We start from the raw sequence: 14,165 nt of genomic DNA on the forward strand, positions 1-14,165 counted from the left end.
TCTATTGTTTTTAGGTTGTTTGTTTAATTGGTCGTTCCTTGTTTTACCACATTTTCAATCCCTACGCGGGTTGAAAATCGCGGTACAAACATTTCCATGTCATCGCTTAACAGTAGCACGACAGCACAAATTTCTGCGTTTTTATAACTACATGTCAAGATGAAATTTTCGGATAACAAAAGTGGATTTAGATTTTAAGTAAAGATAGTTGTGATCTCTTTACAATCGCTGAATCCACAGCATCGCAGTCATGATAGTCATAATTCCATTTCGCGGGAAAGGTTGGCCTGCTTCGTCGTCGTAAAATTGATCGCGTTGCAAGTTGTGAGAGCATCGCTATTCGGTCCCAGACCTCGTTTCTTCCCCCCCGCCCCCTCCCCCCCCCCACTTGGTTGTTGCTATGCAGCGAAGCGTCAAGTGACCTGACCTACAATAGCTCCCCCTATAAAGTTTCCAAAAATAACACAAGTGACATGAAAGTCACGAAGGCTGTCTGTGTCACACGCTGATTGTTTTAGTTGACGCCAACCCAAATAAGCTCAAATTCGGTTTAGAATCCAAAAACAGTTGCTGCTACATTGCTGTTACAAGGTACGTTGTGTCCTGTCTCACCTGTCTCACCTTCTACACTGTTAATTCTGTGCAGAATTTGCGAGAAGGAAGATTTTGGCATAAACAATGAAAACTTTTATGTCTGTCAAATTCCGGTCAAGTTGTAACCCTGTAAGCCTTGCAAATGTAAACGTTTTCTGTATACGTACGTATTAGATAGAGTTCAGTCACAGATCAGGCGAAACAGCAAGCTCACTTACGTTATAAGAAGGGCCGATAAACGAAAAGAATCGCTAACTGCAATTAGTCGCCAATATCCGAGCTGCCTAGCCTGCAGACAATGCGGGCATTTAATGGTCGGATCAGGTATTTTGTCGTAACTCAATCATCCATGTCACATATTCGTTGAATCATGCCGTGGCATGTTTTTCTTGACAGCTATTTAACGCATAATAATGCCGGTTATAAGCCTTGGGCTTATACAAAAGAGGCTTTAGAAAGGCTTATAACTGGCATGGGAGAGCTTATGAACGGTGCCTACGTGGATATTTATAAAGCAATGTTTAGTTTTTATGGACAATGGCGTGACATTTGTTTTCTCATTCACATTTGCCAAACTTTAAAACAATAGGCCATTTTCAAAAATACCATAATACCTATAATGCCTATGTAGCTTTTGTCAAAAAGCCAATATGTGGCGTAACGAAAAAAAAGACCCTAAGCCGTGGGTTTACTCGTATCGCAGTTGGCTAATCTTTGACTGGAGAAAAGTTTTTATTCGTTGAAGAAAAACTGTCAGACTGTCAAGAGCGTTTATCGTTGATTATTTTAACTACTTTACTTACTTACTTTTAATTACTTAATATAAGTCAATATTCACTGGTTCTTGCAAAATTTGCACCATCGATCCTCCTCCAGCCCTACAGGCCTATCAGTTAAGTTCAGCAATTTGCGTGACCCGTTTCTGTAAATAGTTTTATAAGTTTAAATATTTTTAACTTTTAATAATTTAAAATCAAATACAAATGTAAATAGCCTAATTAATTGTAAATATTTTTAACTTTAAATACTTTAATTTACACGACCCCACAAGCTGTAAGCTTTTATCCATATCGTGTTTTTAAATAAAGGAAACTACTAAAAGGCAACTACTACTACTACTAGATCTTTGGAAACACCGTTATGTCAGATCTGAACAGCTGAGGGGAATGGGATGGGGGTGGTGTGAAGGGGGAATGGGGGGGGGGGGGGTAGGCAAATACGGTCAGACCCATTGATGTTTTGTGAAGTTAACGACGTTTGCGGTGTCCTGGCGGTTTTGGACGTTAGCCAGTTGATAGCTTAGTTCGTTCTAATCTGCCGGAAACCTACTTGCTGGTTAAGTTCGCTCGCAAGACGAGTTTACTTCTCCAATACTTTGTCACCAGGAAACAAATGACCGCTGGGAATAAAACTTGTCTTTGTTTATCGTTTAACTCTTACAGATGCCACCAGAAACCAACATTCCGTTTTGGAGAAAGTACTTCTCAGTAGAAGTGGTAGCATTTTTCTATTTTTACGGGTTTCTAATGTATATCCCAATTGGAGGAATTTACGTTTACCAACGGGTCAGTGACATGAAAGGCTTTCCATATTGGAACATCAGTCAAGGAGCGGATGGAAGTGGCTGTGGCGGAGACGACCTGGGAGAAAATTCGACACTATGGGAGCTGGAACAAGAGGTTCGTAACACCAAAGGAACGTTTTCCGCAGAATATTTGCTTTCTTTTCTTTCTTTTTTATTTTTTCACATAAAATAAAATGTTACAAGTACAGCACAAGTAAAACTAGAACGATAGACAACAGACGAAAGGAAAACAAAAACGGGAAAAACTAACTACAGTATATAACAGTTCTCCAATACACTATCAAACAGTTTTAAATACACAATAATGTACAGTACATTTCCATCTCTAACAATTAATTTAATTTGAGAAAGGCCACAGGGCTATTAATCTTTAAGGTTCTACAATAGTTATTAAATTTATTTTGGAATTCTTATTTAATTTACTTATTTCTTTTTTTTTCTTATTTACTTATTTCTTATTTACCTGGCTGTCCCACACTTTATTATGAATTATGTAATGTCTTAGATATGTAATAAAAAGATTTTCTATTTGGTTCGTGTTATCAGCTGTTTGATGTTCTGTTCCAAAGAGTGAAGAGTAGTTATTAATAACCAGAGACTTGTTTGTTTTCTACTCAAACCAATTACGTGCACTAGAAATGAGGTCGAGCACTGATTGGCATTGCAAAAGGCAGTGTTCTATTGAGTCCTCTTGTTCGCAATAGATACATTTTGGGCCATTTTGCGTCTTTGGCAATATTACAGAATGCCAGCTCTCTTTTAGTCAGGGTCTCAAAGGGGTTTAGGGCTCCAGGGCTCCGGGCTTAAAAATGCAGGGCTCCAGGTCTCCAAGACGAAAATGTCAGGGCTCCAGGGCTCCTCCATATCATCTGCTTTCGGGCTCCAGGCTACACTATGGTCTATAATCTTAAGATATAAAAATTATTTTGCAACGCTAAATTAAAACGTCCGCAATTCCGACCATTTTTTAAACCCAACGCCTATACTTGTAATAAGTACTATCCTCTCTTCAGATTATGTTTCTTTGTGGCAGTTAACACCCACAAACAAACAAAATGCAGTCATAAAACAAGACGAAATGCATTCTAGGATCGCGAATGATCAAATTTCAAAACAGCTTGTAGTCAAAGGGTATTCAGTGAGACTTAATCGAGGGCGCACTCTGAATCATGTGTTGCTTTATTCATGGCTTTATTGATTTGCGTTTCTCCTCAGGTACAGACGCTTTCTTCCCAAATTGGCGTGGTCTACAACCTTTTTCTGTCCATCCCGTCCCTTCTCGTGGCGCCCCTGTGGGGCCCGTGGACAGATAGAGGCGGTAAAAGGAAACCTTCTTTATTGGTAGCCATAATAGGCGCCTGCTTAGAGATGGCCTCTGTCTTGGTGGTAATGCACTTCGAGTTATCTGTGTACTTTTTATATGTGTCCGCCGCTATAAGCGGTTTTTCAGGATTTGCGTTAGTTTTGATGGTTGGGGCAACGTCATACGTAGCTGATATTTCCAGCCAAGAGGAACGAGCGTTTCGAATAGGTGAGCATATTATTACGGTAGGCCTGTAATACGGTATCATTACTACTATACTACTGTACTGCACTATAACAGGCGCCGTGGCCTATGGCCTATGGTTGGTGCGGTGGGCTCCAAGCCGTTCGGGTTCGAGCTCTCGCTGGGGTGGTTGTGTTCTTGGGGAAAACGCTTTAGTGCTTCACCATCTCGGTTTATAAATGATTCTAGGCGGTTTAAAACGCTGGGAGTACCCCTGTGATAATCTAGCATTCCCCCAGGGGTAGAGGTAGGGGTAGGGGTAGACGCTTAATGCTAGGGGGGGGGGGGGGGGATAAGCGCCAGTCTTATGGGCCACTGCGCTCAAACACAGACTAACCCTACACTGTAAAAAGGGATTGATGTGAAGTACCTTAATCTGTTTCTTAGTATGTTTCTAAATATCATTTCTATCATGCATGCTCATTTAGCGTCCAAATTGGCAATTTACAAGATATCCACTCTAATTTTCATTCTTAGTTTTTATAACTAGTTGCCTTTTAGCATGGTTAGTATTTTTTCCAATATTTCAACTTTTTTTTTAGCTGTGCTCTACCTGGCAATCTTCTTTGCTGGTGTGATCAGTCAACTGACCAGCGGTCTTTGGATAGAATATGTTGGTTTCATTCCTGCCATATGGTTCATATTGGCCTGTTATGTTCTCTCTGGGATCTGGGCGTTATTCTGTGTGCGGGAAATTCCCAAACCAACCAACAACGAAAGCGCAGTTCGTTTTTTCAGCCTTGAAAACATCATGTGTTTCTTCAAGTTGTTTCGTAAACGAAGTGAGGCTGGGAAAAAGAATTTAATACTGCTGATGGTTTGCGGTGGTCTTGTCTTCTTATCAACTGTGGGTATCGATGGAGTAAAGTCGCTGTACATTTTGAAGAGCCCCTTATGTTGGAGCCCGACGCTAATTGGGTATTACTTTGCGTTTGAAGCGTTTGTCCACGGTATTGGTAGCGTTGTTGGCATTCCCTTGTTCGGACGGTGTTTCAAAGAGTTGAACGTTGCTCGTGTTGGTATGGTTACCATTATCTTGGCTTCCGTTCTGCTAGCGTTCTCGGATCGTACTTGGATGGTGTTTGTTGGTAAGCGAAGAAGATAACCTTAACTTAAAATTACGTGGCTGAAAAAGTATTTTGTTGACCAACAAAATTGGCGTGCACACTTAAACTCTCTTCGTTTACGTACTCTTTCGTGGGCAGACGTAAACGTAGTTTGTATACACTGACGTCACATCAAGTTTTTTACGCATGTTCAATGTCAACCTCGTTTGATACAAATTTGAGTCTTATCTTATCCTGTTGTAGTTTACGTGTGACGGGCGTAAACGATACGTAAACGATCGTTGGACTGAACAAAAATATTATATGTTTCGTGGGACGGCAGTTCATTATTATGCAGATTTGAATAGTATAGTTGCTGTATGATTAGGCATGCTTGATTATTTGATTCAATCGGTATTGGTACTCTTTATGATACTTTCAAAACACGATCCCAGATATTATTATGTCTATTAGTGAAATGAACTCACTACACTTAGGTATGTGCACGTTGCTTATCTCCAGACTGAGGTAACACACCAGCCTAGCAGTGGACAGCTGTTTCGTCCTCTTTCGGACTCGTCAGCACTGCGTAAGGTATGGTGGTAATGGGAGAAAAGTTCTTTTTTCTCCCACCTCAGTGATCCAACACTCGTGGTACACAAGGTGGATGTTTTGAGACGAGCGCACCAGTAGTCTTATACTACCGTTGAGATTGTTTCTTTTTCTCCTCGGTTTTTGTTTTTTTAAAAAAAAAGGGATACCCTTTACTGTAATCACAAACTGAATGAACATTTCGTTGTCATCACCATGTTATCATCATCATCACTATCATCCTTAGGGGCTGTAGTCGGCGTCTTCAATGCTCTTGCTGATCCAGTTTTAATGGCCAGAATGTCAAGTATAGTGTCGAAGGACGAACAAGGTACAATAACATAACAGTCCAGATTTTTTTTTTATTTTTAAAAAAAAAAATTAAAAATTAAAGGAGAAAAAGAAAAAAAATAAAAAAAAAAAAAAAAAAAAAATAATTAAAAAAATTTTAAAAAAAAAAAATAGGGGGGGGAAAAAAACCCCCAAAAAAAAAAAATAAAAAAAAAAAGGAAAGAAAAAAAAAAAAAAAAAAAAAAAAAAAAAAAAAATACAGTGACATGATTTCTATTTCTACGGATATTTTATTCTACGGTAGGTACCCGTAGAGACAGAATAGTGTTTGAAAGTCAATTTGGCAAAGTCTACTCACGCTATATACGTCTCTTTACAAGCTGAAGTTGACAGAGAAAGGATTAAGAAAAAAATATATTAAACAGTTTTTCAGAGGATTGATAGAATGCATGCTGCCTTACGGCAATTTTTTTAAATAAAATTGTTTGAAATCGCTGTGTTTCAAACAGGTCAGAACGTTTGCACGAGAGAACGGTTCATCTCTCACGCTTCTTTGCGTTCACGTTAATTTTCCAGGAGCCTTGTTTTCCGCTTTTAATATGGTGAGCACCGTGATGCAACTCGTTGGCGCCGTGCTGTTCAACACTGTGTACCAGGCGACACTCGGGCTGACATTCCAAGGCTCCGTGTTTATACTGTGTGCAGTGTTGGTACTTATTCCTTTCGCGCTAGTCAGGTAGGAGGAGGCCGATCACTTTTTTTTAGCATTCCCTGTTCAGTTCGTCATGGGCTTTTCGTTTCATAAATGTAAAGTACGAAGCAATTAACAGTATTGGAGTTCCTATTGCCCAACATAATGTCTAACCTCCTCTGTACGTTCATCAAAGGGACAAGGAAGGGCGTCCGTATAGCCAGCCGCACACTAGAGCAACTAGCTGCGCTATTCACCTCACGTGCCTGTCTGCTCAGCCATTTATTCACTGCACATTTTGCCGCAGACCGGTGAGGAAAGTGATTAGCAAGTCTGATTCGGAAGCCGCCATGTTGAAGCACGTGAGCATTCTGCGTGCGTTTATTGGTCAGTTGATGTATCTGGCTGAGCAAGTTTCTCATGTCGCCTGCACACATTGAGGATCTTGCCTCGCGAGGCAAAAAATATCAAACACAATAGATATTTTCCTCAAGGCCTCGCGAGGCAAACTTCTCACTAAAAGCGGTCCGCACACGAGAGAAATCTGCTGAGCAAACGGCACGCGAGGCAGTTTGCTCAGCTAGATGCTCTAGTGCGCGTTAGGCTTATTAGCTCGTATTTTAAAGTTGTCCTTATTGCAGAGGTGAACTTTACATGGTCTCTTTCGGACCAAGTGAACTGTCCGTTAAAGAAAAGGGTGTCCGTTTTATAGAGGTGGCGTAAGGATGGACGTTGTCTGGTTGCCAGTACCACGAGAGTAATGGGCTGTTCTGATGAACTATGACTCGGCCACTGAAAAGGAAAAAAAACCCTTATTTCTCTTTAAAGTAGTTCTGAGATTTGGTATCTCATGAACACTATTTGCCGCCATCGATGACTAGATTTCACTTTTTGCCTTGACACCTTTTACTGTTAAATCATTATCAGTTAAATATATATTACTTTTCAGCTGGATAAAACTTTCGCCTGTTGCTAGCGACGACACGAAGGAAGATGGCCTTGAGTTAGAGAAAAGACATGGTCAGAAACAAGCCCAAGACACACCAAGAGAAGAGCTGCGATTATAGAACGCGCGAATTAGCACTACAGAAAGTCAAAAATTTTTTTAAGTTGAGCACAAATAGGCAGGCCATCAAATGGTTCTTACCGCCTTATCCAAATTCTTTTCTACTTTTTTGTGACTATTTCGAGTTTAGATTCTACCAAAGTTAGCCTTAACGTATAACGATGTACATGTGGCATGCAAATGGAATTTGGCATTCCAACAGAGTGTGAATAAAGGTTCAAAATTTTATTAATGATTAGTGTTTTAAAGGTTGGGGGCTTCTCTATCAATAAGTGGCCTTGATATACCATGGTACCGATTTACCTTAAGAAACTATTTTTGAGGTTCTCTTCAATTTTGAAAGTTATCAGAAAATGACTTAAAATATCATGACATTGCTCTTTTTAAGAGTTGTTCTCGATGCAACATCTGGAAATGAAATTTTGGTTTTGAAGTTTCAACACAAGTTAAGATTGCTTCATTCATCGAATAAATTTTTCCGTACATGGGCTTAATACCCGGGGGGGGGGGTACTCCCATAAATTTCGATAAGGATGTGCCGCCAAGGTTCTTAAACCCTTACCCTATTTAAGGATAAAGAAAGCGAAAATTGATACCCTTTTTAAGGCCCCAAACCGAAAAATGACACTCTATTCAAGGGAAGGAGAAGCGTTCCGCGACGACCCAAATAGCGGCTAACCGCGCACGGCCAAACACAAATCTTTCTTTTCCCGGTGGCTTAATAGGTTACGAAGGTAAAAAAATATTATCTGGGAAATGAAATTAACAAATGGTAAATGGCACAATGTGCAATACTGATATATGGATGCACGCTGGAGGTTGCTAAGCACGAAAAAAACGCAAGAGTCGCTCGAGGCGATGTTCAAGAGCGACTCTAGCTTGTTGAGTTCTTAGCAACCTCCTGCGTGCATCCATAACTCCATAGCGCACGCTGTGCAGTTTACCATTAGTCAGTTTATATTTAAACTTTAAGGTGGTATACTACAATTTCTGTGAGACATAACTGCACGTGCTGAGGTTACTCTCTGAGTTATGTAGCACTGGCAACGCGAGCAGTACTCACGCAATCCCTGACAAAAACCTAAAAGGAGACCAAATTTCTGATGTTCGGTTAACAATCTTTCTGTAGCAAGCTAAGCAGTACTCGCGCAATCCCTGACAAAAATTTAAATTAAAAGGAGACCAATTTTTCTCCGGAGGGATGTATTCGTTGTATCTAGTTTTTCAAGGCCACTGTAGCAGAAAATCAGTTGAAAACTCTGCTTTGATCGTTTGCCCCATGTTAGGGCAAATAGTAAACGCTAAATTAACCAATCAGATTAAGTTATGCTCTAAACTCAGTCATATGATTACAGTCATAAAAAAGTAGAAGGTTAAGGAAAAATAGTAATTGCCTTACAGTTATTTATCAGCGCTTAATTTGCTAATATTGCAAGATTTACGTGCAGTGTAAACTGCAACTCGAAGTCAACATGAAAACATCGAAAATAGACTTTCAAACATTTCTTTTTAGCACGTTAATGCAGTTTCTACATTTGATAAACAAACATGCAAAAACCTCGGGAAATACCGCATGCTAAGATTTGTCAACGGCTCAGCCAACTCTTGCAACATACACCTAATATACTCGTCATACTATAAATGTTTGGAATGAACTTCCCAAGAAACTGACCAATGGGAGAGCTTCATGCCTTGAACACGTGCCTCACAAACGCAACACATTACGCAAACATTGCGGTAAACTACTCTCGATAGCCATATCAACACGATGGGGTCATAAAAAGCCAAACGATATTTAGGAAAGTGTTGACAGTTCAAAGACAGAAAAGTATATAAACTGCAGTAGTAGCTACCAAAGATAACACAGTGAGAGATTCGTTACGGGCGTCGGGACGGACCTCTCAGAAACACAAAAGCTGTAAGTATCGAAGGAGACACTTCTGCCTTTGATTCTACAGAAAAGTTTTATTCACAATTCTACTTCCATTTTCTAAGTATAACGTTTCTACTTCAAGGGTCCAAAAACTAGAGTGCCATTGCAAGAAAAACATCAAAGTTATCAGCCAGCGAAACACACAAATGGGGCAGAGAAAGACTGGAATTCCGGCCAGCAACGTACAAAAAATCAATGCGGTGGTGATGGGCAAAAACGGAGTTGGAAAATCTGGTAAGCATGGTATAATTTTAATAGACTTTTATTCTTTGATGTCTAGAATCCTCATTAAGTGAATAATGAAATTCAACCAAAGTAATTATTTTCCCTGCTACATTTATAAGGAACTCCACGAACAGACCGGCGTTCGCGTATTGTAAAGTGAAGTTGCGAGCTCTTCTTTTAACAAAATCTATAAGCGCATATTCATTCCAATGGCAAGGGATGAGAGCTTTGGCTCTTTAACTTAGCAGTGTCTTTGTTTCGCGCAGTTGATTTCGATTTGAAATCAACAAGCTTGTAGCTTTTATATCTCATCCGTGATAAATATATAAAGGTTGTATGTATTTGACATTTTGACAAACCTTAAGCACTGCAGACATTTAACTACGGTTTGCACATGCAGCAATGAACAGATGCGAACATTTAGAACCGGTACCGGATAATTAAATAACCTATCACCCTCATTCCTATTCCGTTCTAAAGCTATCGCGCCCTAATAACATTGGGAGATGGACTTGAAAAGCAAACTTAAATAGCCTGCCTAAGTCCCCCAGTCACAACAGCTTCCCTTCTTTTTCCTAAGCTGCCAATGCGTTCGATAAACAAACTATTTACATAAGATTTCGATCCTTTTGTAAGTGTCGCAATGTAAACATATTCAATAAATATGTTGTTTTTACAGCAGGCATTACGCCATATGAAAAACATTATCGTTGTTGAACTTGCTTGTTTTTACTTTTAATTGCTATGTGTTTATTCCTGTTTTCAGCAAGAATATTCTTTAAACTTTTTTAATTATTATTTCTAGCTCTGACGGTTCGTCTTCTCACGAAAAGGTTCATTGGCGAATACGACAGCTCACTCGGTAAGATTTTACTGTAAAAAATGCAAGCAACGTATTTTGGTGTTATCTTACATACACTCAATTAAAAAGTGAGTGATTTGGTTTATAGTCTTATCAAGTTCTCGCAGACTTGACGGCACTTTTTCATCGGCTTTATAGTACCTTAAGAAATTTAAACGCTTAGTGACTAATGTTCCTTTGTTTATTGTTTCGACTAACGACAATCGAAGCACTTGAGGAATGCTATGATCATAACTGTATCATATGTTGAAGATGTGTGATGACTGCATACAAGCAATCAACATTTTCTTAATCAGTGATTAGAAAAGCATTGTCAGGGTTCGTCTTGCTAAAAGCGAGCGAGGCGGCTGCAGAGTCAACTAATTCTAATCTAAAAATGTTCGGGTTACAAAATTTTTAATTCTAATCTATTCCTGCACAAGTAAGATATAAATGAAGGTTTTGTCAAAATTCTTAGAGCTTAGAAAACGAACATTATGGGCCCTTATCTCGTAACAAGGGCAAAAGGTAGCTTGTTAGGATTTCACGAAATTGCACATGCAATGTTCACGTCATTGTGCAGGTGTTCAGCATTAATATGTTCATGATCTTTTTTCGTTTACATCACGCACAGAAACAAACGAAACCTAACGCGCAGTAGTCACTTTACCTTTGCCATGCATTTATTAACGTTAGCTCTAATTTGATTTGAACAGAGTACCGAACACGAATTAACAGACCAGTCCGATACAGAAAAAAAAAAAGATGAACGAAAAACTGTGAATACTTCACCCCACAACACTGAATCTCAGTGACACAGAAGGTTTAATGCAACGGGCGTGATATAGTGCGTGATAATTTCTGGTCTCCTGTGGAGCCAAGTTACGACATTCTTGACTCGTTACGAAACATTACATACAAAAAGAAACAAAACCAGTAAATTAACGTCCATATAAGGGAATTGACATATCGGGATACGTTAAAGAAAAATGTTCGGTAGCTCTGCCGAACGACAATTCAATTTTATCGGATTTTGAGTCAAGATGCATACTTGAGTTTAACAGTAAACCTCTTACGAGCTTCAAGTTTATCTAAGATTTTCAGCTTCCCTTATCACTTCCTATAGGATTTACATAATCGTCTTTTGAAAATAACGCACCAGGTAACACATCCTTTTAGCAGATAGCTAGAGCGGATAATCAAACGAATCTCAACTCGTTCAGAAATAATAGCATTATTATCAAAGAACACATCCATAATTTTATTGCCGTGCACAACATACTTAACATGAAATACGACCATACACTGTCCAATTTATGAAATAAGAGGATATAAATGTAACTCCTGCTAAGAGCAAGTACGGTTTTGCAGCCCACGGAATTTTATTATCAACTCCAGTTTGGGAAATAAGCTTATTTCCAAATTGGATGTCATGTTTTATACGCTTATCCATAGTATAAGCCTCTATACCTGTGGAAAATGAATCTTTTTAAAGCGTGGTTATCATTCAATTTACTCTTTGTTTCAGAATCAATCTACAGACATTATTTTGAACTGGACGGAAATTACATTTCGTTGGACATAATGGATACAGCTGGCAAGGTAAAACACGGTTAATCCTTTAACACCCAATTTTTCCCCCCAAAACACTTTTTTAGCCGCTAAACTGAATTTTGGTGCCATGGTCTTGAATTTACCTCAACTTTGCTAAAGAAGCACTTTTTTTACACTTCAGCAACATTTTGATAAAGATTCTGTGTAAAAACGTACAATATTTTACTTTGGTGCATGCCGTTCCAATTTTTTTTTTTGCCCCTTTTGCTTCCTTTTTTCTCTTCTTTCTTATTCTCCTTACTTTCTACTCTTCATATCCTTTCTTTTGCCCAAAAAAGTTTTGACGTTATCATTGGAAAACACTGAAAAGGGGACCTTGACCAATTACAGGTGTACTGGCCTGTTTAAGCAACGATTTTGCAGTCTTTCTGTGCCTTTCTTTGATTAGCTCTGTCAGAATGCAACCGATATTCAAAATGAACAGTCCTGTAGAAAGGTCGATCCAAGCTCTGTCAGATTCTTATCACGAATTTCCACTCACGTGCTAATTGATGACGTCACAAGTGAATCAATGACTGCACCTCCATATAGCGCCTGAATGCGCGTTTAGGAGTGAAAGGGTTAAACAAATCTGGGTCTTACTTTTGATTGGTTGAAAGATACATAATTTAGCTGGAATTAAAGTGCAAATATTTCAAGCGAATAATTCTGATACTGACTAAATGGATAGAAGCAAGCCAAAATCGATGCTGTTTCAATCGGAACAAATAGAACGTAAGGTTTTGAATAACTTTGAAAACCTCTTAATCGCAGAATGGATCTGAGTTCCGAACAAAAAGCTCACTAGATAGGGAATAAGTAAACTGCATTTTTCTTCAAAATCGAATAGGCCAGGGCGTCACAAAACTGATAAATAACAATGCCAGTTGATGATACATAAGACATCCTTCAGTTTATAATCTGTTCCATTTCTCCAATATTTCCTTTTTATCTTGTACCGTTTATCTGTAAGTTTGCTACTCTTCACACAATGCTGATGTTATTATGGAAGAATTATCAGTTGATCTTTTACCACATTTTTACGATGGTAATTTATGTGGACGCAGAATATGTTGGGACCGCTTGTGCTCTTTATTAAATCTATAAATTTAAACAATTTGAACTGTTTCCATTTCACAGAACACGGAAGAAAAACTTAGCCAGTGCTCCTCCTTCGGAAACTTGTTTCTGTTGCTATTCTCCATCACCGACAGTTCCACACTTAAAGAAGCCGAACGAATTGGACAATTTTTGAAGACCACAAAAACGAGTGGCGAGTATAGTATTGTTGTGGTCGGAACGAAACGAGACTTAAGCGAATACCGAGAAGTGTCCGAAGACGAGGGAAGCATACTTGCCAATGAACTCAGAGGAACCTACCACGAGGTTTCCAGCGCCGACGGATATGTAGAAATACAACAGCTTTTTCAAGATTCAATCAAGGCTCATTTGCAGACGAGGTTCACCGACCGGGAAAAACAGAGAGCGGGACTGGGACTTAAAAAGCTCAAGGAAGGACTTCGTGTAAGGACCAAGTCACTATACAGGAAACGAGGCATGACCTTCTAGATAGAAACGTAGGACACTGACTTGTAAACATCGCGGGCGGCTTCGTTTGAAATACTGTTTGATATGTAGATAGCCCATGACTGAAGTTCTAGGGTAGTGCTGTAAAATTAAAAAAAAAAAAACAACAACAACAACAACAACAGCATCAAACAAACAAATATAATAAGAACAAAACCACGCAGCCTTCAAGAAGGCAAAGAATTTCTGGTAGACGCAAATACGTTTATTAGCATTTTAACATACTTTGAGAATACTAAGATGTAACGACTTTAATTCTTTTTGGTCATCAGACTTCGGTTGAAAAAAGATATATATATTTCATCATGTACATAGAACAATAAAATAATATTTTGCTTCTATACAATCTTATTATCAATTTATTTTACAGTATGAGAAGATTATCTTGAAAGCAATTATAGAAGCCAAGGATATTATTCGCGTTTCTAATTTATACAACATAAATGATGTTTCCCTCTGTGCCTGGGTCATATTGAGTAATGACCCCAGCTAAAATCATGCCTTTGTAGGGAAATTTTTTTTTTTGCCCCTTTTTTTCCTCTCTTTTTTTTTTTTTTTTTTTTTTTTTTTTGTTCC

General features: G+C 38.8%; 2 protein-coding genes across 2 annotated transcripts; both read left to right on the forward strand.

Moving 5' to 3' along the window:
• The first annotated feature begins 454 nt into the window (after positions 1-454).
• Positions 455-7,638, forward strand: LOC144642565 (proton-coupled folate transporter-like). The gene is made up of 7 exons (XM_078501541.1): positions 455-591; positions 2,037-2,273; positions 3,395-3,710; positions 4,268-4,813; positions 5,610-5,693; positions 6,230-6,389; positions 7,294-7,638. Exons 2-7 carry the CDS (start codon positions 2,037-2,039, stop codon positions 7,409-7,411), a joined length of 1,461 nt encoding a protein of 486 aa, XP_078357667.1. The 5' UTR covers positions 455-591; the 3' UTR covers positions 7,412-7,638.
• A 495-nt stretch (positions 7,639-8,133) lies between these two features.
• LOC144642619 (ras-related and estrogen-regulated growth inhibitor-like) lies at positions 8,134-13,930 on the forward strand. The gene is made up of 5 exons (XM_078501640.1): positions 8,134-9,577; positions 10,374-10,430; positions 11,938-12,011; positions 13,143-13,831; positions 13,862-13,930. Exons 1-4 carry the CDS (start codon positions 9,490-9,492, stop codon positions 13,569-13,571), a joined length of 648 nt encoding a protein of 215 aa, XP_078357766.1. The 5' UTR covers positions 8,134-9,489; the 3' UTR covers positions 13,572-13,831; positions 13,862-13,930.
• The last annotated feature ends 235 nt before the right edge of the window (positions 13,931-14,165 follow it).

Source organism: Oculina patagonica, chromosome 2 (assembly GCF_052425735.1).
Source record: "Oculina patagonica isolate OP01 chromosome 2, crgOcupat, whole genome shotgun sequence".
Lineage (NCBI taxonomy): Eukaryota > Metazoa > Cnidaria > Anthozoa > Scleractinia > Oculinidae > Oculina > Oculina patagonica.

Excerpts from the sequence above, each read along its gene's own strand:
- LOC144642565 (XM_078501541.1), top strand. The coding sequence starts at position 2,037 with ATGCCACCAGAAACCAACATTCCGTTTTGGAGAAAGTACTTCTCAGTA. Across the intron at positions 4,814-5,609 it reads TACTTGGATGGTGTTTGTTG|GGGCTGTAGTCGGCGTCTTC; the intron begins GTAAGCGAAGAA and ends TATCATCCTTAG. Across the intron at positions 5,694-6,229 it reads AGTGTCGAAGGACGAACAAG|GAGCCTTGTTTTCCGCTTTT; the intron begins GTACAATAACAT and ends TTAATTTTCCAG.
- LOC144642619 (XM_078501640.1), top strand. The coding sequence starts at position 9,490 with ATGGGGCAGAGAAAGACTGGAATTCCGGCCAGCAACGTACAAAAAATC. Across the intron at positions 9,578-10,373 it reads AAACGGAGTTGGAAAATCTG|CTCTGACGGTTCGTCTTCTC; the intron begins GTAAGCATGGTA and ends TATTATTTCTAG. Across the intron at positions 12,012-13,142 it reads TAATGGATACAGCTGGCAAG|AACACGGAAGAAAAACTTAG; the intron begins GTAAAACACGGT and ends TCCATTTCACAG.